Source organism: Tenrec ecaudatus, chromosome 4, assembly GCF_050624435.1.
Source record: "Tenrec ecaudatus isolate mTenEca1 chromosome 4, mTenEca1.hap1, whole genome shotgun sequence".
Lineage (NCBI taxonomy): Eukaryota > Metazoa > Chordata > Mammalia > Afrosoricida > Tenrecidae > Tenrec > Tenrec ecaudatus.
The window spans coordinates 204,866,646-204,893,657 of NC_134533.1; the positions used below are offsets into that span (position 1 = coordinate 204,866,646).

The 27,012-nt window shown below is 44.4% G+C and overlaps 1 protein-coding gene across 13 annotated transcripts in view; it reads right to left on the minus strand.

Moving 5' to 3' along the window:
- The window catches only part of PBRM1 (polybromo 1), an 82,069-nt gene that overhangs the window by 8,160 nt on the left and 46,897 nt on the right, over positions 1-27,012 (minus strand). For 6 of the 13 annotated variants that reach the window (XM_075547490.1, XM_075547485.1, XM_075547488.1 and 3 more), the window contains 10 exons: positions 23,444-23,655; positions 22,091-22,276; positions 21,303-21,460; positions 20,637-20,900; positions 18,666-18,811; positions 17,058-17,215; positions 6,179-6,362; positions 5,595-5,805; positions 4,737-4,938; positions 1,545-1,709 (listed from right to left, as the gene is read on the minus strand). In XM_075547490.1, the coding sequence (XP_075403605.1) occupies positions 1,545-1,709; positions 4,737-4,938; positions 5,595-5,805; positions 6,179-6,362; positions 17,058-17,215; positions 18,666-18,811; positions 20,637-20,900; positions 21,303-21,460; positions 22,091-22,276; positions 23,444-23,655 (1,886 nt within the window). The remainder of the gene's footprint in view (positions 1-1,544; positions 1,710-4,736; positions 4,939-5,594; positions 5,806-6,178; positions 6,363-17,057; positions 17,216-18,665; positions 18,812-20,636; positions 20,901-21,302; positions 21,461-22,090; positions 22,277-23,443; positions 23,656-27,012) is intronic. The other 7 variants (XM_075547494.1, XM_075547491.1, XM_075547493.1 and 4 more) reach the window with 3 other exon arrangements.

Sequence of the window (27,012 nt, forward strand, 5' to 3'; positions counted from 1 at the left end):
ATGCTTGTAAGCAAAGCTGGTCTCAGACAGCAACACAGCTAAGAACTGGCCCAAAGCAGCCAGCAGTCCTCGACACAGCCGCCTCTGGGTCACCCGCTCCCGTCGTGGACTCAAGACTGCTCACGACTGCGGGCTCTTCACAAAGGAGCACTAGTTTTCTGTCCAGAGGGCCCCGCTTCTCACCCAGCAGAGCTCTGGGCTGTTATTCCCTAACAGGGAGCTAAAATGCTGCAGCTGCTGTGTTTTGGTTTTTAAATGTTTGGATTCATTTGACTAATCAACGTGTCCCTGGGCTTTTAAACCCAGGGCACAGTGCTACCGTGTCCCACATCAGATAGAACAAACCCAATGCCAACAAAGGAGCCCTAACTTTCCAAGTCCCCGAGGCTCCAGGCCTGATTCCCAAAAACCGCTGGAACCCCATTAACCAAAATGGGCCATGGAATAGAGCAGGCAACCATGAGACTTGTTAGATCCACATCAGCCACACAGGAGGAAGTGGGCGCCGTGGCTCAGCTGTGCGTGGGCGAGTGCAACTGTGGGATCAGCGACAGTGCGATGGAGAACTTGCCACCACGAGAGAGGAGCGACAACAGAAAGCTATCCTTCACTACCCTAGCCTTCCTTGAGACAAAAGAAAGAAAGGAAGAAAGAAAAAGCCAAATCAAAAACAGCATCCCGACAAGCTGGTCTTTCTCTGGGTCCCCGAGAAAGAGGCCGGCTGTTGGCTCTTTAAGACCTCACCTGGCTTGTAGAGATCGCCAAGGAGGGCCCCCGAGGAGGGAGGGGTCTGCAGCGCTCTCACCAGAGACGGGGAACTAAGGGCAGGAAGGTCAAGAGGGGCCGACTGTGCTGTGGTGACCGAATCAAGAGACAACACACACAAGCAAACCACATTCATCATTTCCTTTCTTTCTGTTTTTTTAAATATGTGACTGGGATACGAACAGAAAATGCAGTTTAATGTAATTAAATAGAAAAGCATTACAGAGTGGGCACAATGAATTGAATAAGGACTTTGTATATTTCATTTAGCAGTCATGTGCATTGGTGACCAGAAAGGATTTGTAATCCATTGCCAAAACCCCTTTTCAGAGGTCAGTCTTGTAAGGGCGGCTGCAGCAGAACAAGGCAAACTGGACACTGAGAATAATGAGACAGGAAGACCAGCAGCACTGGAAGCTGGTTTTGCGTTTCCTCTTGGGAGCTCCCCCCAGCACAGAGCGCGGAGCCCGCGGACACTACTGTCTGTTACCGAGGTCTCTCTCAAGAGCAGGCTGGGGCAGAGAACGTCACCAGGCCGGGCCCACAGCCAGGGAAGAGCTAGCTGCTCCCTACCTGCCCCAGGGCTGGGCCAGGCCACTGCTGGGGTGGAGGGAGGCACTGTCCATATGGGAAAGTGATAGAGGAGGCACGGGTGACTTCAAACTTGGAATCTGTCATTAGAAAAGGCTGGACACTGTGGCCTACTCCTCATTGGAGAAAAAAAAAATGAAGGAATTTCTTAAAAGTGGAAAAAAAATGGTCTTAGCTCCTGTTTTTACCTGCAACAGGTGTCAACTGCTGATTGAGCATCCCCATTGGTGTTGGTGGTGGCACCACCCCCATGAGCGCCCCCACAGGGGTGCCTGCTCGGGGAGAAGCACTCGGCTGCGGTTGCTGGGCTGCTCGCTCTCTCTCCTGCTGCTCAGCAACTTTAGCTGCCCGCTCTGTAAAGGCATTTCAGATTTTCAATTCTGTTTTTAACCCAGGAATTCAAAACACCATCCATTGCATTCAACAGGACTAGTAAAACACAGGCAGCAGTTCTGTCTCAAGGGAAGGAACGGCGGATGCCAGTCTCCACACAGGAGGAGCCGGGCCCCTCTCTTTGGTAACCTAGAGTCCCATCTTGAGAGCTGCTCTGCAAAGATTTCAAGAATGTTAAGACTGCAGCACACATTCAGAAAGCACAGGTTTGATGTAAGCACGTCGCCAGTGGGACCGCCGTGGTCAGCCTCACGGGGCACCCTGAAGATGAGAAGCGCTACTGTTATTCATTACAGAGTATTGATAATGTCAACATGAAGCAATTCCATGGCCCATTATAACGTATGGCACAATTGTTACTTACTATAGTTCCTGATTCCTTTTGTCCCCAATTTTACTAAGATTTGCGGACTCTTGTCATTAGTGTCATGAGATTTTAGCAGCTGAAGAAAATTAACTCTGTAAGGGAAAAGTAGCTCACTGCCTTCTCCACAACATCTGAGGGCGAGACCACAGCTACCGTCTAGTGCTAATGAAGCCAATGCTTAATAGACCCCCACGGGGGAAAGCGTAGGATCCTCCGGCCACAATCGTCAGAAGCTGGGAGACATACACACATAGCAGTGACGATGTACTCAAAGAACCAGGTTGCCTGAAGCTGAGCAATTCAGTCATGGCCATAAATCCTTCTCAATCAGTAGAAATTCCAGAATCCACTCTGCAAGAGGAGCCCTGGTGTGTGCAAGTTCAGAACATGCCCTGCTACACTGCTCACAGCATCCAAACCGTCACCTTCTCAGTCTTTGGGCTCCAGGGGGATGGACCCTTCCTTCCGAGAGAAGTCTAGAGACAGTGTATTCCCAATGCTCCTACACGGAGAGGCTTGTTCTGCTTCCCAGTCGACACACAGGCAATCCTACTTCTCACACGGGCAGACGGAGGCTGGGGGTGGGGGGGGGTACACACACAGAGAGCATCAGCACCCTGCGGCCCCCGACTCTGGACACCACACTCCAACACAGGGAACTCAAATGGTGAGCGCTGACCTAAGCGAGAAGCACGACCTCATCGTCCTTGGACGCACGGATGTGAAAGTCAGGCAAGGCAAAGCTTCCTCGGATGCCACCGAGATGCTGCACAGCCTCGTCCCCTCGCTACCTCGGTGGCCCATTACCAATACCTGTATGCACCTACTTCCATGAGCTGGCCGTGAAAAACAAAACAAAAAAGGACCTAGACCCCGACAATGAACTCTAGGATGTTCAGAGTAAAAGAGGAGAGCACTCCCCCCCCCCCCCCCCCCAGGAAGCAGCAGAGAAACTCATGCTCGTGGAATGAGGGTTGGCTTTCTCTGGAAAGAAACTGTCCTGGGAAACAAACAGGGTTTTGACAATAAGGCAGTCACACTCCAAACTTGGGGGTGCTGGCGAGTCAATGGATTGATCAAGCACAACCCCACACAGTCCTATTCTGTGTCTCTGTGGTCACCCCGGCCCCCATTGAACTGTAAACTTTCCAGAAGCCATTGGCTTCTCCCTCTCTTCACAGCAGGGTGTCCCTCTCACTGGTCTCCACCCCAATAAGCTGCCAGCACGCAGAACTGGCCATGTCAGCCTTGGGGCAAAAGTTTCACACCCAAGATAGCTTCACTTCCAACACTCTTCCAATTGGGTGACGCTGTGGTCTGAACTTTCACTCAGGGGAGACAGAGAGGACTCCCCCAAAGTTCTAGGTTCTTATGGAAATGACTTTAGTTTCTTGAAGAGTATTCTATAAAATATTAGTTCTTCAGGATATTAATCGGTATTACATAAATACCTGGTCATGTTTCAGAAAATGTCAGGTAATACAAAACAGGTTTCTTTCCTGTAGGTCTTAGAGATTCTAACATAGGAAGAATATGAACTGTAAGTTTCCAAGAAAGTTTGGAGGGCTTCTCAAACTAGTTTTGCCACAAAATTATTTTTGACTGAGCATCTTGTAGGATTAGAGTTCTGCAGAAGATCCTTAGGGTAACCTGTCAGATAATTTCATAATAATCAATCATTTGTAAATAAAAAAAATTCTTAAAGTGTTTTTGAAAAGTTTCATAAAACTTTAGTAATAAAGGGGGCGATCTGAACAATTAATCTGCTTCCGGGGAAATAATGGATTTGGACTCAGCCAAATGGCACCACAGCTGATCACTGCAGAAGGAAGGCTGCACATTTACAAAATGAACCAGTATGTAAAATTTTACATGGACAAAAACATAACCCCACCGGCAACAGTACTTCCTAAACAGTTTATTACCCATTTCTTTGTGAAACACAAGGCTAGTGGCATAAAAAAGACGACAGAAAAAACATCTCAGCACTTGCCCCTAGTGCTGAAGCACTCCCAAGTTCCTGGCCGGATATGACTGTATTGCAGAGTAACAGCAAGGTGAGAAACAAGTGCCTTAAATGGAGCTCTGAATGAGACCACAGCACAGGCCAGGACTGGCCTAGGAAGCCTAAGGCTTTAGCCAACCCTGTGCCTGGAGTTTGGACACATGGCTTATCAAGAACCACAACAGGAGGTTGTGACTTTAAGGCCTCCTTTCAGATAAGGTTTAATCAAAATCACACTGGAACTCACTGTATAGTCATTCCCCAGCTCAACACGTGTGCTTACGGGTTTCCGTGAAAGAAATAAATCATGCAGTTTTCAATAGCGAGATATTTTTGTTTGAGCAATTTGGGGGGGGGGGTAGGGAAACAAAATAAACAAAACAAAATAACAACACATGAGGATCAGAGGCCAAGTCAGGGGCAGCACTCTGCTCAGTCAGGACAAAGCTGGCATCTAAACTGCTGGACAGGGCCCTTTGGGGACAGTCCCCAGCACAAAGTTCATGTGCAGATGGAAAGACCACAAGAGAAAAACCTATCTCTCTCTGCACGTGCATCCCTGAAAATACCCACTCTGCTCAGAAAGCCGCACCAGTTATGACAGTCTCTACTTACCTTCATATTCTGCCTTCTTGGCTGTCTCAAGGTTTCTCCATTCCGTCCCCACCAGTCTGCTGAGCTCCCCGAAAGAGTAGTCAGGGTGTTGGGCCTTAATCACAGCTCTCATCTCACTGCTGAACAAGATGTAGCCGCTCATGTTGATTTTCCGTTTGGAGCCTTCCTTCTTCCCACTGCCCTTGGCCGACTTTGGCGTGGACTGTAAGACAGAGAGCTCTTATAGTGCGTCAGCACGGCATGTGCCTCCCTGCCGCAGGGACATGTGGGGAGCAGCGACTGTTTGCGAGGCACGTTCAGTTTCACACCATCTCTTTCTTGGTCAAAAGATACCTCTTCTTGACCTCTTACCACACAAACAATAAATCGCCGTTCACTGGGTCCCATGACCACAAGCTGGAATGACCTCACAATGAAGTGTTGAGAAAAAAATTCCGAATGAGGGGAAAAGATCATCAGGGATCACCTCAAACAAGAGAAGAGCTTCTTTCTCTAGGAGGAGTGGTGGCAAGGAGACGGGCCTGGAGGCTAGACTAACAGCCGAGGTCACTCCTATGGTCTTTCTTAACTCAGTGCAGGGAGAGTCTTCTAATTAGACTTGCATTAAAAACAGTTATCTGCGAAACTAAGAAAGACGTTCCATTTAAAGATTTAATGGCAAAAAAAAAAAAAAAGATTCAATGGCACGGAGAAGGCAGAGGAGAAAGAACAAAGACAAAAACCAGTCCTCGGGGAAGAAAAGGACACTGGTTCTTCCCAGCAGAACCCTTGGTTGAGCTCACACACCACGTGGGGAACCAGGTGTCTCAGGACTGTGGTCTGGGAAAAGGACAAGTAACTGGAACTTGTCACCTTCACCTGTGGGGGTGTGTAGGGCATGAGGTCCAGCTCACTGGCCAGAGGGGTCTGAAGTTGAGGTAGAGAAGGAGGTTCAATGACCTCACTATCCTCTTCTCCCATCTCCTCCATATCATCATCTCCACCTTCTAACTCAGCAAATTTAGCTTCCAGCAATTGGATCTTCTTTTCCAATAGAGGCGAGGGCTCCTTCTGAGGGACAATTGGTTTCCTAAAGAGGAGAAAGGAAAAACCAGACAGAACCAAGCGATCAGGACTGTTCAGAAAGCAAGACTCTCTGCATGATGGTAATAAATGAGGACTTGCAGTCGGCCACATCAACACAGTGCAGTGTTCAGTCCATGGAGCTTCTACAACGAATAGGGAGTCTAAGCTCAGGGCCCTGCCAAGGTCATCGCCACATCTCAGGAGAGGAGGAAGATTTTCCTTGATTCGTCCATGGAATTAATATTTTCGACTTGAAATATATATTGCTCTAGTTGAAGATCTATTAAAAAAACCCCAAACCAACACTAGCCTGCAGTTTTGATACCAGTTTTACTATCAAGAGCTGGAGAAATCGTTCTTAATTTCTCACACTTTACCTGAAGTAATAAATTTCATCATCCACTACTTTAGCAGAGAGCGAAAACCTCTTCAGTCCTTTAAACTTCTTCATCTGCTTGTCGCTCTCATTGTAGCGGCTTTCACAGAGCAGAATGTCGTTTTCTGAGATCTCGGTAGGCCTGCAGGAGAGGAAGTCCTTGAATGATAACACAGCACACTTTCCTGAAACAGGGAATTGGAGAGAAATTAAAGGGGTAAACTATGTCCAATTAACAGCTGTTTAAAATTTTCACTGATTTTGAATAAATATATTCAAAATACTAAGGCTCTAAATGGGTATGCAGGCATCCAGATCAAGAAATGGAGCTGAAAGTTTAGACATGAACCCAAACATTCATGGATGCGTGATTCTGACAAGGAAACGGAATAATCTCAGTGACTGACCTTTCAGCAAGTGGTGCTGGGACAACTGAATATTGGAAAGCAAAAGAATGAAGTTGGATTCCTATCTCAGGTATGAACCGTACCTGCAGGGCATTATCAAGGAGACCAGACACGCTGCAGGATGGGGAGAAACGTCTGCATATCACATACGAGTGTCCCTGATAAGGACTCAGCACCGGGCCTCTAAGAGAGAACTGTTCGTTGGGCCTCCACTCAAGTATTTACGCAATTCAAGAACACGTTGTTCTATTAAATTGGCATTTCATGATGCACACCTTCCCTACGTGATTGCTGAAGAAAAATGGGTGCATAAGCAAATGTGGTGAAGAAAGCTGATGGTGCCCGGCTATCAAAAGAGATAGTGTCTGGGGTCTTAAAGGCTTGAAGATAAACAAGCAGCCATCTAGCCGAGAAGCATCAAAGTCCACATGGAAGAAGTACACCAGTCTGTCTGACCACGAGGTGTAGAAGGGATCAAAGAACTAAAAATCACATCAGTGGGTGCCCACCTTCTCGAGAGAACTGTTCGGACTCAGCAGTGATCCTGTGGACCACAGGACACGCCGCCTGGCCCATCCACAGTCCCGTGTGAGCTCATCATTGCAGCCACTCTGTCAATCTATCCCATCGATATGTGGATAATGTCCCTCCACTTTATCAAGCATGATATCCTTCTCCAGGGACCGGCTTGTCTCCTCAACTCAACAAAAATCCAATGTAAAGTGAGGAAAAGATTTGAATAGACCTTTCTCCCAAGGAGACATACTAATGGCTAATATGCACATGGAAAGGTCATCAGGGAGAGGCACATCACAGCCACGGGAACAGCCATTTCCCCCCTAGGATGGCTGCGATACAAAAGTGGACAAGGAAGTGGAGAAACTGTAACCCTCACACACTGCTGAAAGGGTCACGGAGTGTGAGTAGAGAAGTACTGTTAGTAGGGTCCCAGGCCACTCCAAACAAAATGTTTACGACAGGTCTTTGGAGGACTGCAGAAAAGCCCTTAGTAGTTTCCTTAGGGTGTCTTCCAAAAACCCAACTAAACAAAGCAGAATCTTCTGAGGAGATCTGCTGAGTCAGTTGGATTGTTAGATCCAAGGCCGACCAAGAGCTGTCCTCGGAAGGCAATGGAGGTACATTCTGGGACACTCAAGGGGGTCATCTTGATAAGCGTCCTCAGAGGACAGTAGATGACCACAGGACTCTTTAGGAAGGAAGTAAGGTGTACTGGTGAGAAGAAAGCCTGTGCTGAGAAAGGTGTGTGGAGGGTGCGCTGTGCTACAGCACTGGCCCCACATTGATTTTTCCTACCACCCCCTTTACAAATAAAAAAAACCTTATTACACACACCCCTCGAAATTATCAAAATTAGCAGCTTTTGTGCTGTAGTCCATACTCCCAAACAGAGTGCAGGCGTCTGCTCCTGCCGTTGCCCTAAGTCGTTCCAGTGGGAGTGCCCCTACGGACAGGCCTGCTGTTAAGTGACCCAGGTATCCGATGACCACTCTGCTGGGAAACCTGCCGCCATTCACCCTACAGTCCTGATCTGACCTCTTCAGACTGCATTCACTTCCCAAACTCGGTAGCACGGAAAAGGAACTCAAGCTGAGACCCTGGACGATGCTAAAACTGCTCAATTGTTTTGCCTTGGCAGAAATCTAAGAGCAGAGAATTCTTTGGGGGAAGGGAAGAGATGGGACATCAATTTCAGATGTGTGCACACCTACGTGGAGGTTATGTCAGGAGACAAAGCCTTCCCATCTTAACGTTTTATATTAAGTGTTCTATCTTCTCACTATGCTTTTCAGAATTTTCCCGATTTTTGATTTCTTTTCTTTGCCTTAACTTAAAAAAAAAAAAAGGTTTACTTAGTTGCAATTGTTCCCAAGAAAATGCTTACTGTTCTACCTACTGGGACTATGTTAAAGGTCAATTTGGGGACATGATTTTTACCATATTGAGACATCCAGTGGAGGACCATGGTATGTGTCTCCCCCCCGACCCCCACCAAATTTCCTTATTGATATTTAAAATTTTTCTTCACATCGATCAGGCACATTTCTTGTTACATTTATTCCACAGTAATTCATCATTATTATTGAATTTTGATTTTTAAAATTACTTTTAGACTTGATCACTTTGGGTTTTTTTGTTGTTTGCCATGCTTTCCTGTTTGATTCTCTTGAATTTCATTTCCTGAAAACTCACCATGTCCAGCAGGCCTTGGAATGGCTACAAATCGCAAGGTCAGGGATTCAAATCCACCAGTCACTCCCATGAAAAAAGATAAGGTACTTTTGTAGCCTTGGAAACCCTACAGACAATGGTCTTGGTGTCAGAATCATCATGACGGAGGTGGGTTTGGATTATTTAAAGTGCCTGTTTCCTACTTCGAAAGGCACTGGCTAGTACCTGTAGACAATGCTAAGTAAGATTGATCAGGGCACTTTTGTGGTGCTCTTCACCCTAACAGAATGTTCATGCTAATCATTTATCAAACATTCATATGCAAAATACTTCAGCAACCTGTAAGAAACATAACACAGCTATAATTAGGTATCAAAGGCTGGTCCATAAAGAAAAGGGACACTGACTCTTTCCTGTACTTGAAAGGAGAGGAGACTCAGAGAGGGCAAGTCTGCTCAGGGCTCATGCATGCCTGGTGGCTCGGGAATGACTGTGGCCTCTGCTCTGACTGGGCCCCTCTGAGGGCTCTAAAAGAGAGGGAACGATGTTGGGAAGTCTTAATGCATATAAACGTTTACAAAAACTTGCTGGCTTTTAATGGGAACTCAGTGAATCTAGTAGCTCAGTTTGAGGAGAAGTAAAATCTTACCATTCACAGGCTGGCTGAAATCTCACTATGTGACCACTCTAGACATTCTTGGTAATAGTGTATCTCCAAGATGAAGTGAGCATGCCTCACTAGATGCCTAGTGTTCCATCTAGTATCTTTACACTTCCTTTCATTAAAATGTGCCCAACTGGCTGAAACCCGGCTGACAACCCAGTCACCGTCACGATGAACACGTAGGAAGACCGCACGGGAAGGTTTTGGCCTTTCTCAGGGACAGTTACATCACCTTTGAGAATATGAGCATCTTCCTCACAGGGCCCTGGGGAGATTTCAATGAGAGCCTGAGAGCAGAGTACAACTTTTTCTAATACATTTTCCTCTGGAAAGGCAAATCCCTGGAAAAAGACATCATCCTTGTTCACAGAAAAAAAAAAAAAAAGAGCGTCCTCAAAGTGATGGGTGGACACAGGGGCTGCAATGATGGTTTAATGAAATCTAACACCCATGGTGAGGATGGCACAGGACAAGCAGTGTCCAGCTCTGTTGAGTGTCTGTTCTGTTGCTATAAGCTGGAACCAACTTGATGACCATAGGGGCCAGCCCCACCAGGAGACACGACATCCCTCACTAAAACTTAGCACTGTGGGGGACAACACTGGAGACACAGTGCGGGAATAGTGCACAATTTGGCAGGGGCGAAACACTAAGGACAGACAACAGAGCAGCAAGGTGAGAAAAATGATGAAATCCGCGGGGAACACCATAAACAGACTTTGTAGGCAGAGAGTGGCACCCCATCAGACTTAACTGGAAAACACTCACAAAGGCCAACAGACCTTGAACTACTTAAAGCTTTTCCATTTTTGTCAGTGGCTTTCTGTTATTTTTATTTGGTTGCTGTTATTGTTTGGTTGGTTTTGACTTCCTTTGTTGTATTTGGCTTTGTCTAGTTTTTGCATTTAGTAATGTATCTGCATTTATCTAGATTAGAGGCAGGATAAATAATTTGGAGATGAAAGACCGATGGTCCTGGGAAGATAAGGGAAAAGGGGAAGGGGAGAAAAGAAGGGGAGGGGTAGAACCAACTCAAGGGCAAGGGAACAACAATGAACTAAAATCAATGGAAGGAAGGTCATAGGATGCCTAGTGGGGCTTACTTAAGGGCCATGTAGCAGCGAGGAATTAGTAAACCCAAATGAAGGCCGAACATGAGGGTGGGACAGGAGGAAAGTAAAAGAAAATAAGAGGAAAGAACCAGGAGGCAAAAGACATTTTAGAGGTCTAAATACAGGCATGCATATATGTAAATAGATATATAACGAGAGGTGAATAGAACTATACACTCATATCTACATGTTAAGAATTAAGGTTGCAGATGGACATTGGGCTTCAACTTAAGTACTCCCTCAACAAAAGAATACTTTGTTCTAACAATCTGGCATTTTGTGATGCTCACCTTCCCGACACGATCGCTCAAGACAAAATGGGTGCATGGACAAATGTGGTGAAGAAAGCTGATGGTGCCCGGCTATGAAAAGAGATAGCAAAAAAACAAAACAAAAAAGGGGTGGAAAGGGAGAACTGAATACAAGAATCTACATATAACCTTCTACCTAGGGGATGGACAATAGAAAAGTGGGTGAAGATGTCGGACAGTGCAAGATATGATACAATAATTAATTTATGAAGTATGAAGGGTTTATGAGGGAGGGGGAGAGAGGGGTAAAAATGAGCTGATATTAACGGCTCAAGTAGAAAGCAAATGTTTTGAGAATGATGGCAACAATTGTACAGATGTGCTTGACACAATGGATGTATGCATGGATTGTGATAAGAATTGTATGAACCCCAATAAAGTGATTTAAAAAAAAAAGAAAAGAGATAACATCTGGGGTCTTAAAGGCTTGAAAATAAACAAGCGGCCATCAAGCTGAGAAGCAATAAAGTCCACACGAAGAAGCCTGTGTGATCATCAAGTGTCGATGGGATCAGGTATCAGGCTAAGACCCAGAATAAAATAATACTCAACGTGAATGGGGCGGGGGGGGGGGGACAGCATGGAGTGGAGACCCAATGCCCACCTATAGACAATTGGACATCCCTTCACAGAATGGTCATAGGGAAGAGATGAGCCAGTCAAGGTGCAGTATAGCACCGATGTAACACACATTTTCCTCTGGTTCTTTGGTGCTTCTTAGCCCCCACTGTGACGACCTCAATTCTGCCTTACAAATCGGATTACAAATACACACTGTTACAGATAAGAGTCCGAAACACAGGGAATCCAGGGTAGATAAACCCCTCAGGGTCAACAATGAGAGTACAGATACCAGGAGGATTAGGGGAGGGTGGGGGAGAAATGGGGAAATGATCATAAGATGAACCTAGAAACCCCTCCCAGGGGACAAATAATGGAAAAGTGGGTGAGGGGTCATGGAGGATGATGTAAGATATGAAAATAATAATCTATAACTTATCAAGGGTTCGTGAGGGCTGGCAGGCGGGGGAGGGAGCGGGAAGAAATGAGTAGCTGTCATCAGGGGCTCAAGTGGGAAGACAATGCTTTGAAAATGATGATGGCGGCATATGTGCAAATGTGCTTGACACACTGGATGAACGTATGGATTGTGATAGAGATGCAAGAGCCCCCAATCAAAGTATGGAGAAAAACAGAAAAAGAAAAAAGGGTGATGGATAGATATCAAAGAAGAAAAGCAAATGGTCAACAAACACATGGAGATACTCAACACTAAACCCAAACTAAACTCTCTCCCACCGGGCCTGTGAGACTCACTGTAACCCCCATACATGGTACCAGAGCAGGCAACCTTGTCATCCCTCCCCTGGAGTGGCTCGTGGGTGTGGACAGCCACTCGTGTGGTTAGCAGTCCAGTGCTTACTGATAGCATCTTCAGACTCTTCATCAGTCACCAGAGAAGTGCAAATCAAAACCAAAATGAGCTATTATTTCACACCCACTAAGATAGCTAGAATGAAAAACAAAGCAAGAGTGAACAACAGCACTGACATAGCTGTGGAGAAATGGAAATGCTCCTCCATCACTGGTAGGAGTGTAAAACAGTACTGCCACTGTGGGAAACAGTTTGGGGACTCCTCAAAAGTATGTTACACAATGACAATTTAATCTAGCAATGACACTCTGAGGTGGAACTCACACTCCACTGGTCAGTGCAGCATCACTCACAACAGCGTCAGCACAATGTGGAGTATCCATACTTGTACATGAACTTAGAGCACTCACGAAGAGAAATGAAGTCCTATGGATTGTGACAAGAGTTGTATGAGCCCCAATAAAATGATTTTAAAAAAAGAAATGAAGTCCTGATACAAGCTACAACACTGATGAACCTTACTGTGAAGTAAAACAGGGTCAGTACTGCATGATCCCACTTTAATGAGAGATCTAGACTAGGCAGAAGCTTACTAGTGGTTCCCAGGGGAGAAGAGGAGGCGGGAGGAGGGTTCCTTCAGTAAAGGACAACAGAAATATATGAATATACATAAACCACAAGAGGAATATGACTGCCACTGAATCGTACATGTCAAAAATGTTGAAATGATGTATGTAAAATTTTAAAAATGCTTATACCACAGTGATGTAAAATATGATCTTAAATGAAGAATAAGATGTGTCAACAATGTCTCAGATCTCTCTAAGCCACTAGTGATTTTTATATCAAAATAACAAATACCAAATTATACAAAGCCTTAAGTAAAGGAGTCACAATTTAAAAGAATAACTTAACTAAGGACAAATACGCTAGGATCCACTTCTATGAAATACACAGGTTGGCAATGGGCACTGACAGAAAGGCTATTAGTGGTCCCCAAGGCTTTAGAGAAGACGAGGAGAATGAAGAGTACAGAGTTTCTGTTCGAGATGGGGAAAAATTCTGGAAAGTAATAATGTTAGTTTTATAATACTATAGGTATAATTAATGCCATTAATTATAATGGCAATAAACTTAAATAGATTTGCTATTAAAATTTGTTTTAACTTTTAAGACAGCAATGAAAACAGTAATGTGCTCCCTCCCTCACAGAAACACGGAATAAATTGGCACAATGTCATAGTTAGCTTTATGGAAATTCTAATTCCTCTGCACCCCTCTCTCTGGGACTGCTAGTGTGCTGCTGAAGATGGCAGCTGTGTCCCTGGTGAAGAGTTCTGGTGACAGATGTGTGCTGCACACCATGGCTGCCTGTCTTAATGTCAGGTGGCTCCTCGACGGTGTTATCCAAGGGGCTTGCTGTCACCATTTTACCTAACACAGAATTATCTCAGGGGAGAGAAGCAGCTCCTGCCGAGGACATTTCTTTAAAACAGTCAGAGGCAAATGAACTGCAAGGCGCCAGCTGTGCACAGGTTATCAGCTGGGGCAAACAAAAGGCATGCATGACAGAAAGGAAGGAAAAGCTGCATGGTAAGATGCCACGAGGAATAACAGCTTCTGAAAAGTTGCCAAATATTCCTGGGAATGTAGTTCTGGAACAGGATGCATACTTGGAAAAGAGCTGAGAAGGTTTTCTGCTCTCGAGCTTGACCTCGAGTACGGGGACAGCAAAGGCAAAGCTGTAAACTGCTGATATGTGTTGAAGGCATGGTGTGGCAGAGCCCATTGCAAAGATGAGGAGTTTTCTGGCTGGCTTCTAGGTACGTAAGAAAATCTCTGCTAAATAACTAGCTGCTGAGGGAGCTAGGAGAATTCAGTGACCACACATAAGTAGTCTTTACAAAAAACTCACTGCTAAAGTGTTACATTTTGACCTAACCACATGTGCATTAATCTACATTAATAAGACTAATCACATCCTTGGACAGTGGTCTGAGGGATGCTCTGGAGGTTCAATCCATATGGAGCCTTAGAAACGGATTCATGGGCTTTTGTTCAGTCTTCTGCAAGCCTGCTGCTCAGAATTTAAGTTCTAACACAATTCCCACTGCTGATCTTGGGTATTACTATTTACAAACCTTGGATCACACAGGCTGGTGTGCTTCTTTCATGTGGATGCAGGTGACAGCTCACATAACTGGTTGCTGGTTTTAAGACAGCTTTTAAGACTTTTTTTTTTTTCTGATAGCTGGGTCTCATTTTAAGTTTGTTCTAGTTTTTGTTATTTTTGTTTTCTTTTAGATTGAAAGTTTTCTGTGTGTTTAAAAAATCTTTTTGGGCGGTACGCTTTTCTTCATATGAAATCTAGGATACGTCAATCTAGAGATAGTAATCAGATGAACAGTTTCTTAGAGTTATGGCAGGGGAGGCTGGGGAAAATAAGGAGTTAATAATGAGGACAAGAATGATGAAAACATTCTAAAATGAATTGTGATGATTGTACAACTCTTTTTAAATTTATTTAAGCAACTGAATTGTATGGCATGTAAATTATGTCAATAAATCCATTAAAAAAACCCCAAACCAAATATCATGAAGGGAAAAGTATCAGAGCTTACATTGTGAGGCTGTGGAGGGCAGTGGGAACTCCAAACCCACGTGCAAGTGTCCAGTCAGATGAAGCCTCTGGCAGATCCCCTCTAGCCACTCACTGGCCAGGGACTAGAACAGCTTTACTATCAGACACGAGATTATTGTAAACTTGATTACGGTGGATGGAACCATGGTACAATATGATACTTGGTCAGCTGATCTCCCTCCTCTCGACCCAAAATGAATTTGCTCTAGGCTTGCTCATTCCATGACAGAAATTTAGAATATTGTTGGTAGTCTTTTCTTTCTTACTCTTTATCTTTATTGTTATTTTCTTCTTTCCACTTCGTTCTGTCTCTGCTTTTATTGCTTCTTCTACCTTTCTCAGTGTATGAAGCACAGGAGTGGATGCATAGAGACAATGACTAAGGCAATGGTTTATCAGAGTTGGTGGGGTGGGGAGGGGAGGGGAGTTTGGGAGCAAACAATGAATGCGGGAGGGAGCACTAAAACTGACAGATGAGAAATATACAACTCTCTTAAAAAGTGGCTAAATCTGGAAGGGTATGATATGTGAATTTTATATTAAGAAAATCACTACCCACCCCACCCCCCAAAACCAAAGTTGATCAATGGTTACCATGGGGGAAGGGGGACGAGTTTTTGTTTAGGGACATTAAGTTTCTACTAATGGTGGCGGAGTAAATGGGAAAAAGATATCATTAAGGGTTGCCCACTATGGAGAGTGTAATCAGTGATACTGAATTATACATGAAAAAGTTGTTAAACTGGAGAATGTTTTATTGTGTAATTACACTAATAACAATAAGTACAAGGCAAGAAGAAAATGTTCTAAAATTGATTGTGGTAATGACTATACAACTCTCTTTAATAGGATTTGAGCTATTGAATTATATGATATGTAGATGAAGTGCCAATGTTACTGTTAAAAAAAAAATCCCAGAAGATGGACTGTAACATCTACACCAAAGAAGAGAGCAACTGCACTTGTGGGGTTCCAAGGCTGTGACTCTTGGCGGCATCAACAGAAAGCCTCAATTTTTCTCTCAAGTAATGGCAGGTGGTTCCCAAACTGCAGACCCCGTGGAACCCGTGGGGTTAGCAGCCCCATGTGCCCCACTAAGCACCAGAGCGCTGGTTTAGAAATACCGGGAAACAAAAAAAGAAGCAATATCAACAAATGTTGAGAAAGGATAGAGTCTGATTTACCTTCATTGTTATCACATTAAACATTTAAAATGTCCAGTTTTCAGTAAAACACTTCAAAGAATAAGAAAGTATGATTCAGTCACAAAAAAGAGGGAAAAATGAACAGAAAACAATTGTTCCTCAGGAAGTTCAGACACTGGACTTCTGAGGCAGTTTTAAACGTGCTCAAAGAGTGAAGGGAAACCAGGGCGAAGAACGAGCGGAAGCCAGTCCGTTCTCAACAAGTAAGGAATGTGATGAAGAGGCAGAAATTCTATAAAAGAATGAAATGGACATGATGGAGCTGAAACGGATAATTATTGAAATAAAAATTCCACTAGCAAGGGTGTTATCAATTGGACCGTGTCCTACAATAGGTGGAACTTAATTTTTTGTGATCTGGAGAACGCACCCTGTGATGAAAAGCTTACGAGACGCAACTAAAGGTGAGAAAGGAGCAGAATGACCAGCCGAGCCGAGGGACGCCCACCAGATGGAGAGCCCTTGACTCGTTCTCCCTTGCTTCCTACCGCAGTTTGCCTCCGAGCCAGGTGATTCCATAAATGCGTATGAAACTTGTTTTACCAGACAAGGGAACCCCCTCCCCAAGACTTCTTATTTATCCCAAACTCAGTACACAGTTTTTGTATTGCTTGTAAGGCTTACCACCTCAGAGAGGTGGCCTACTGCCTCAGAGAGCTCATCTCCTAAACACCCACTTTCTTGCCCGCTCTAGGAACCTGGCCTTGTTTCTTGAATATGCCCAGAATCTCTGCATTCGGTGCTTTTTGTGCCAGAAAATGATCAATTGTGCCCCCTCCCCAATAGGACTGACTGAACACATATGTAATCCATCAAATCAGTTCTGCTAAACACATCCCCTCCAAATAGGGCTTCTCCCCAACATTGATTTCTAGCCCCTCCCTCACTTTATTCTCATCATCACCTGATCTCGTTACTAGTGACCGACACAATCAGTGTCTGAACACGATCCAATGACATGCCACAGATACCTACCGAGAATACATGTCATGGGGCAGGTTTCTTCCAGATTGCTCAGAAACACTTCTTTCTTGTAGAACATTTTTGTGGGTTCATGCTCCGTTTCTTCTGGGTGAATGAAGATCGGGCCATAGAAATACGCGGCCCCATCTCGGACCCACACCTTTTCGATTCTTAGAGGCAAAAGACATGTCATTAAAATAGAATTCTTATGGGTTTCGTTCTTAGAGGGTTAATCAACAGACTTTCCTTTAACTAAACAATGTGTAGTGGCGTCTCATTGGTTGTTTTGTTAATAAGGGAAACGCCTTTGACTCTTTCTCCTCAAATAATTCCGGGAGAAGCTATGCAGAGACAACGTTTGACTCCTTCTCACCACCTGCTTGCTGTCATCAGCCTGGCCTGTGCCTCCTTCCTTCTCCTCTGGGCCATTGCAACATATTCCGACTAGATCTCCTTTACCTTTACACCTCCTCTCCACCGTCACGAGGAGAGCGGTGCGCCGGAGTGCTCAGGACTACGCAATGGCACCCTGTCTCCGGAGTCCGATCTGAGCTGCACCACACACCCTGGTCCTGCTGACACACTACCCTGACCTCCAGCCTCAGTCTTGCATTGCTCACTGTCCCAGCAATGCTGGTCTGAACAGGTCAGGTGGCCTATTTCAGACCTTTACAAGGCTATTCACATGAGTCACCCCCTCGCTTTCAAGTGTTACCTCAACATAGAGCTCTGTAAGCTTTGCAGGTCCCTGCTTCAATCACGGCACTCTCGGCCCCTTTTTGTCCACAGCCCTTATCACAAGCCCCAGTATAGGCTTGACTTACAATGTTTATCGACATCAGGTTTCATGGGACTAGGGATATTTGCTTATTTTATTTAGCACCAGGGCCTGGTAGATAGCTGGCACATAATAAACGCTCACCAATCTAATGACTAAATGCAATCAAGAAACCGAAGCTTAGGTAATCAGGACATGAAACTAGTGGAGCTGGGACAACATCAAGCTGCCCTGGAACCATGACATGCTGCACGCAAATACTCTGTTGCCTGGTGGGCAGTGGACTCTTTTTTTTCTGTGTGACACCCGCCCAGCCATCCTTCCATGCATTCATCAAGTATCTGAGCCCCTATATGGTTTATGCACTGTCCAAGGATAGAGGATATACAAGTGACCAAAAACAGAAGGTCTCTAGTTTCAGGGCAAGATGGTCTGGTATGGAAACATGACTATCAATCATCCAGTAAAACCACGATGTGACATGTGTGGAGAGATGTGACAAGAGAGGCTGGCTCAGTCTGGAGAGAACAGGGAAGCAGACGAGGAAGTGTCACCTCAGATTTAAACTACAGGAGTTCACCAAGTAGGCAAGGAGCCTTCTGAATTACAAGAACAGTAAAGGCAGGAGAGGACAGGCGACAAAAACCAAAAGCAGGCTCAGAAGAAGCATTTCCAAAAGAAAGTGCAGCTGAAGGCCAAAGAAAGCAGGGGCATCTGGTGGTGGAGGAGGCGTCAGGAGTTGCCCAGGAAATTATTTTCACCATGACTCTAAGAGTGCTAAGTTTCTACTGAGTCCTTTTCTCTGCAACGCAGCCTCATCCTCACCCCTCAATGGCACTCACCTGCCCACTCGAGGGCGCACCAGGCCGTGGGACTTGATGAAGACACAGTCACCGACCTTCAGCCACATGTCATTGTAACGGAGCTGCTCGAAGTAGTGGCAACCTGGTTCCCCATTGGACATTTCTACAGGGACGTCTTCCTTCTCCTGTAGTAAAGGAAACTGGTTGAAGAAAGGTAGCTGACAATCAAGTAGTAGACAAAGAAGGTAAGAAAGGAAAGCAGACGTTCTTTCACATCAACTTCAAGAGAAACCAAAACCAAGTCATAAATACAAGCTGTGATTAAGGTTAGAAATGACTAGACTCTTTAAATCAAACTAAGTGAAATGTTGTTGAAATATTATTTCTATTTGAAGTTCCCAGTTTGTTTTATGAAACAGTAATACCTTAACATGCTTTTAATTCCTCTCCTTCATTCCCATATCCTTTAGGTTAAAAAAAACAAACAAACAACACCTTGAAAGGATGAACCGGGAGATGATTAAAAGGTTTAGTATTAAGTTAGCAGATGGACAGTGGGCCTCCACTCAAGTACTCCCTCAATGCAAGAACACTTTGTTCTATTAACCTGACATTCCATGATGCTCACCTTCCTGACATGAATCCTGAAGACAAAACAGGTACATAAGCAAAATGTGGTGAAGAAAGCTGATGGTGCCCGGGCTATGAAAAGAGACAGCGTCTAGGGTCTTAAAGACTTGAAGATAAACAGGTGGCCATCTAGCTGAGAAGCAACAAAGCCCACACAGAAGAAGCACACCAGCCTGTGTGATCACGAGGTGTCGAATGGGTTCAGGTATCAGGCATAAACGAGTAAAAAAATCTTATCATTGTGAATGAGGGGTACTGTGGAATAGAGACCCAAAGCCCATCTGTAGGCAAGTAGACATCCCCTTACAGAAGGGTGTCGGGGAGGAGACGAGCCAGTCAGGATGCAGTGTAGCATCGATGAAACATACAACTTTCCTCTAGTTCTTTAATGCTTCCTCCCTCCCACTATCATGATCTCAATTCTACCTTAAAAATCCAGCTAGACCAGAGGATGTACACTGGTACAGATCAGAGCTGGAAACACAGGGAATCCAAGACAGATAAACATCTCAGGACCAATAATGAGTAGCAATACCAGGAGGGTAAGGGAAAGCGGGGGGAGGTGGGGCTTAGAAAGGGGGAACCAATCAAAATGATCTACATATAACCCCCTCCCTAGGGGACGGACAGCAGAAAACTGGGTGACGGGAGATATCAGACAATGTAAGACATAAAAAAATAACAATACATTATCAAGGGTTCCTGAGGGGGGGGGGGGAAATGAGGAGCTGATACCAAGGGCTGAAGTAGAAAGAAAATGTTTTGAGAATGATGATGGCAACAAATGTACAAATGTGCTTGGCACAATGGATGGATGTATAGATGGAGTTGTATGAGCCCCCAATAAAAAACATATTTTTACAACAGTGAGATTGAACTACAGGCTTTGCTTTTTTTCATCCTGTTTGGAATCAAGATTATTTTGGTTTTGAAAAATGAACGGGGGAATTTTCTTTGTTTTCCATTTTCTGGCACAGTTTAAACAGCACAGCTATAGGTCCATTATAGTTTCTTCTGGGTTGCTGTCTATTTATGCATCCTATCTCTTCCTGATTCCATTTTGGTAATATGTATTATCATAGAAAATTAGTCATTTTACTCAGGTTTCCAAATGTATTTGCAGAAACCTACTAGTTTCAAAGCCGTCTGCACATTTTGCGTGTTTGAGGCTAGCTCTCATTATGTGTGACATTGACTATAATGGAGTCACGCTCAGATCTGCTTTGCTGCCTGCGGCAGTGCTGTAGCCGGTCTCTGGCTCCTGTCTTGGCAAAGGTTTCGTGTTGCCACTCTTTTTCTAGCTGATTTTAAAAGAATTTAGTTTTCTCAAATAGCTGTGTTGGGACGTGACATTCTGCTGCGTAGCTTTTGTGTACATACCTTTTCCAAGTTAAAACTGTCTTCTGCTCGACCGTCCTCCGAGCTGTCTGGGTTCTTCTCATCACCCCCTTTGTCAGCGTTGGCAAACACGGAAGCTACTCGGACCACAGGCAGCGGCATGTCCCGAGGGACGAATCTTACCGAGCTGACAGGCATAGTCCAAAGCTTAATTTTCTTAAAAGACTTGGTTTTGGCAGAATATCGTGATTCACACACAAACACATCCTCATCTCGAAAGTTTTCGGGGCATAACTTAAAGTATTCCTAGGAGAACGTGAAAACAAATGATTTTTTTTTTTAGTTATTTGGATTTTCTGAGACCAAAAAGCAAAAGTAAATCCTAGCCACCTGAAGCCTCTCTGGTAGCTAACAACAAAAGGTGAATGGCCAGGCATCTATGAGTCTTTCCTGGCTGTCAAGTGGCCTTGTTATGTCCACAAATCTTACCTTGTAAACAAGAGTAGTTTCATTCAGCGTTTTGAAAATCTGTGGTCAGCAGTCGAGTGCTTTAACCACTGTGCCACTAGGGCTCCTACATATATCCATATAGACACAGCTTTTAAAAAGTCACATCGATTTTATGCCAAAACAGACCTCTAAGACAGAATTCTTAACTTAGTCAATTGGGGAATAAACGATGTTTTGGGGAAGCAGTAAGTTTCTTACCTTGACAAACATAACCACACATTTGCCTAGAATTTTACTAACGGGCACTTTATTATAATAGTCACTTTTAAAAACTTCTTTTTCTAGAAATTTTCGTGTAGCCAGATGGAATGTTTCATTTGGCCGATAAAACCAACAGCCATATAACCATTTCTCACCTTAAAGAGAGAGAGAAAACGCACATCATTACAATAAACAGAAAGCATACACGCATTTCAAGATGTGGTCACACTTCATTTAAGCCATTATACCAAGGCCTGAACTTAACAATGTGCTTTTTGGGCCACAGCTTTTAGTCCGAAATAATGAAATGCAACAAGGCCTAAAAACACTACTACTTTCCCTTTTATATTAAGTGTATGAAGATAATGAGACTTCTCTGCTAAGACTAGGGCCCACCCCTAAAAGCTACGTGCTCGGCACAAGAACGCAGTCACACATTTCACCCTCTGGTGGAAGGTCCCACACTGATCCCTATGATACGCACAGACCGGGATTTCCTGTCACGCTGCTTCTTGCTCGGGCTTCACAGACTCCTCCTCCTCCAGCCCTCAACTTGAAAGCACAGGCTCCTCCTGAATCTGCTCCCCCACAGCACTCAAGGGCGATTTTATGTTACCTGAATGCATTTCTTCTGGCTTAGCATTGTCTCACTGCCTAGATGGTGGATGTCAAATTAAACGGGACACCCTAGAGAGCAGCTACTGCTGGCAGGAATGTCAGCTGTCTTCCCATCATCTCTCTCCTCATGACCAAAGAGAAGTAAAACATGACATCTCACTGCTTACCAGCAGCGTCTTCCCACAGCCTCTCAATACAGACGATGTGTGGCTGCAGGTTGGCTTCCGCAGGCTCCACGTAGACGTAGTCTCCCACGTGGTACATGCTGTTCTTAAAGCTGCAGTCCTGGCTGTACGTGCGATGCAGGCCCGACAGCCCCGCAGCAGCTGAGGAGTCCTCACTCTTTTCCGCTTCTTAGGTAAAACACAGAAAGAGGTGCTCACCAAAGGGAGGTTAAAGTCAGATGTGGGCACAAGTGTATTTCATTCTCTTTTGGACAGAGGCAGAACTCAGAAAAGATCTTTACTTTCTCAATAATCTGTACCCCAAGCTGTCTTCTGAGTGCTAGCTGAGTGACTATTTGGAATTGCTAAGGAGCCCTGGCTGCCATGTCAGTATTCCTATTTCAGAAGTAGCTCATGTCCTAATCCACGCACCAGCGTGAGGAAGGAATTGACCTGTTCAAGGTCTTCAACCACTTTTGGCATCAGAAAAGTACCGTATATACTCGAGTATAAGCTGACCCGAACATCAGCTGAGGCACCAAATTTTACCACAAAAACTGGATTAAAAATGTGCTGAAAAACTCGGCTTATACATGAGTATGCATGGTATCTGCCCATCTTCCAGCTGCCACACTTTTAATAGCCATGAGCTCCTCTTCCATCTTTCCTCCTTTTCTATGAAGGTGATGGGTGCTTTGTTTATGCCTTTTATTTCAAAATCCTTTTTCTATGATTCAGAACTTTTTGGATAGAATAACAAGAGGCCTCTGTGTCTAATCTCCCATGTTTCACTGAAAGCCCTCTTACATTGTATCAGCTTTTCACTCTAACTTTGAGTGGGAGCATGTTATATTTAATAATAATACACACATCAGACAAATAAAGGGTCCTAGCTGTCCTCAACTTCCACTTGGTATTCTTAGAAACTTTCTCTTATGACTTAAAGACAGTGTGACATCCACAACAGCTACTGGGTATGTCTGCCCCCGCGCCTGGACCTGGGCAAAGTCAAGGGTGAGTCCAAGAGGAAGACCCTCCCTCAGGGAGATGGATCGACACAGTGTCCACAGGCATGGACGTGAGGAAGGCTGGGGACTATTGTTTGTGCTGGAACGGACCCGATGCCGTTTAACAACACCAGCAACAGGGGATCGATAGGCCTCATGTAACTTCCAATCTTTCCCAGCATGATGACGAACTTCATGATAAAGTCATTTCTATTTCATTGTATTTACTGTGAAAGTCAAGATCATGAATAAAAAATTTACACTGAATTTTTCTTCACAATTAATTATGACACCAGTTAGCTTAGAGTGTACTATTTCTTCAAATTTAATAGAATACAAAGAAACCAACCTCTTTTTTCTTCTTCTCGTTTTAGCTTATCTTCTTCTATTTCCTTGGGTAGTTTTTCCTTTTTCTCTTTCTCCACATCGTTATGCAGATGTTTCGTTGTGTAGCTGAGTGCTGGTGACAGCAGGATCTCTCCATTTTTACAGAGCTCATCTCGGATTTTAATAAAAAACTGCTCAAGTTCCACTGCATCTTCATAGATTTCCGAATCTGTCCTGTAACAGCATTAAGCGCATCTGTTGGCATACAAACTACTTATTTCATACACCTTACATATTTGATAAATTTGTTAACGTGTTAATTAACACAATAGTACTTCAGTTTTAATTAAACCTCAGGTCCACTAGCGAGGTCTCAACTCTCTGTATAGATCGTGGAAACGGAAAGGCTTCATAGGCCCCCCGCAAGGTTCAGGGACCACACAGCAACAGATTCTAGCAACAGACACTTACTGGCACCTAATCTTCGGAGCAGTTTCCACTTCCCTTTAGGGGGGACCAGCATAATTTAGAGAGTGCTAACAAAAGATGCAGGCCATGTTCATTTTCTTCTCTTTGGGATCTGATCCTGGCTGGTGCGGCCAGTGGGGACACTGATTATTTGAAACTCATCTGAGGAGTCGTGAAGGTGTCTCTGCTGGTTACAGGCATTAAAAGTCAGTGTTTAGTTTCTCAGAAGTAACTGCAGCTCTGGGGAATCAGCACAGGAAACCCACTGGACGAGGGAAAAAAATGGTCCGTACCTTTTTAAGAGCTGTTCTGAGCCTCTCCCTCAGTTACAAAACCAGGAGACTGGGCCAAAAGAAACGAGAGAATTTAGGCTGCATTTGATCAGTGTCTAGTTCGGTGGGGTCTGAGGACAGGTATGCTGTATTGGATGACTGGGAGCCTTGGCTGGCACAACACTGTGGTATGGTATCAAACACTGGCAGCCTTCCAAGCCCTGCTTCTTATCAGCAAACTGGCAAACACCTGAGTGAACTGCCAATAATGTCAATGGATAGTTTTTGAAAACAGTTTTAAAAACCTACACAGACTACAGAAATGCTAATACTTGTGGGAAAACAGTAAGAAATAAAACTTAAACACCTAAGACACATTTTGATGCCTGTTTTCTGAACAGCTGATCTGAAGCCTCTCCATGTGAAACATCAAGTGGTACTCCAATTTATAATGCAGTTTTCAAAATTAAATTCAAAATGAAAACAGATTTTATGGCCTAAGTTCAGGTATTAATTTGTTAATTTCACTGTGTCATGTGGTTTAGTAAAGAAAACTTTGTCCAAGTGTCACTATACACCTGACCCATTCTTTTAAAATTTGCATTATGTGAAGAATTTGTCCGTGTGAGAGGGGATGTTTTCTACATGAATAAGAGCGGTCACTCAGGATGTAAGACAAACTCTCACTAACCTCAATGACTGGGTAATCTTTTCATTCAGAGCAGACGGTCGGCAGGAGACAAGAATGACCATGAAGTGACCTTTGAACCAAGTTTCTTGTCCCTGTCACTCCAAGGGTAAGTCAGTCTTTCACCTAGTCATCCTGCCAACAGACGACAAACAGTGGACAACTGGTGTGTTGGCACCAGACTGTGACTGACCACTGCTGACGGATGGACAGGTGGAAAAACCCACCTTCACCTGACCGCACATTTTTCTTGTGCTGCTGTGTGCTTCACCATACAGACTCTTTTCATCTCAGGGTGAGACGTTTTAGGTGCTATTAGGTAGCAGTGGTGGGTAGAGGTGGAGAGAAGATGCAACATGAACTTTGTTAGAGAGCAACGGGGAGATGTGCTGCAATGTGGGCTTCAATGGATTCGCGGACATTAATACTTCCAGGACAACCACCTTTTTTATCAGAGTATTGCAGATAAGTCAGTTTTATCACTGCCACTGAACTGATGCATTTCTCAACTCCGCAGCATGAGGTTAGTTCTTACTGACTACCGTAAGCAGTTAGAACACTACCTTCATCGACCAAGGGAAGAATGGCTTTTCTTATGTTCTGCAACCATGCTCTGAGCATAGGAGTGAAATTACGTGCACCTTGGATCCCACCTCCCAGGGCTCAAAAGCAAAAATCACTGTCAAAAACAGAAAAACGAGGGCAGTTCACTTCCTAACAATACAGATCTGCTTAACTCTTATAATATGCCATCTACACAAGTCACAGCTGATAATAATATAAAAGAACAATACTCTTTGGAAGAATTACAGAGCGAACCCCAGAATGGAATGGGAGCAGGAAGAGCGGCTGTAGACTTGGGGAGTATTGAAGTAAACTGCTCAGTGAAAGGAGGGGTCCTGTCTTCTAGGTTAAATGGTGTTTCCAAGCACACAGACCATCATCTGGAAACTTCTCAGGGAACACTTGTTTTCAAAGAGTTCCTGTAGATTCTGACTTTGTTTATTTCCACCTCCAATGTCTGAGAATAAGAATTATTTCCTGAATGTGCCCACTGAGAACTCCCATGCCTCTGCTCAAAAGGGTGCTTCAAAAAGTCTGTGGCAAATTAAAGACAACAGAATTTCCCCAGGAGCTTTTTAAAGTCTCCACCCCCTCCCCTCCCACATATCTGTACTCCTTTCCCCACTACTCAACTGAATCACCTGCCTCCTAGTCTTCTTCCCAGTTTATATTAGAGTTCTTATTCCCCACGATGCCTGCCACCTTTACCAAGTATCCGCTGGTTACACATGTCTGGAGTCTGCAATTATCTTTTTCCAAGGGCTCTGTATTGTCTATCAAGACTTCAAGTTCTCAGAGGGTGGAATTCAGGCCTGCTTATCTCTGGCTGTACTCCCTAACTGGTGTCTGAGTGCCTGGCTCAGCAGCGTGGGAACAAGATGAGCTGCAACATTTACGATGAGACTTCAGGGGGAACTCACTTCTCTGCCTATGCCTTGAGTATTACCTCTGTGGAAAAAGGCTGTAATAAGGATTAGAAATAATTTCCAGAAAGTGCCTCTCATGTGATTTACAAAGAGCAGGTGCTTAATATGAGCAGCAAGTGTTGCTATTCATATTTTTTGGAAGACCCACGAGTGCCCCTTAATGGACTTTACGACTCCTTAGCTGGAATTCCTCCACGCTTCCAAGCACGCTGCCTAAAGGTCTAGACCTTAGCATGACAAGGCTAAGAGCTCCAGGATCCTCAACTGTTTACACTCCCCACGGGCACGTCAAAGACATACTGTCATTTCTGGATTGAATGAGCCTGTTCTAACTGGTGACTATACGATTGATGCAGCCAAGATATACCAGAAGTCTAAGTTAAGAGAAACTGAAATCTGATGCAAACTTCAATGTGCTTATTTCTGGGTTGATTCCGTCAGAGCACTGAACATCTTCTCTTCAAAAGAAAAATCTGAAGGAGCCTCTATAGCAGCGGTTCTCAACCTGTGAGTAGAGACCCTTTTGGGGGCCGAATGACCCTTTCAGAGGGGTCGCCTGATTCATAACAGTAGCAAAATTACAGTGATGAAGCAGCAATGAAAACAATGTGATGGTTGGGGATCATCACCACATGAGGAGCATTAGGAAGGTTGAGAATCACTGCTCTATATT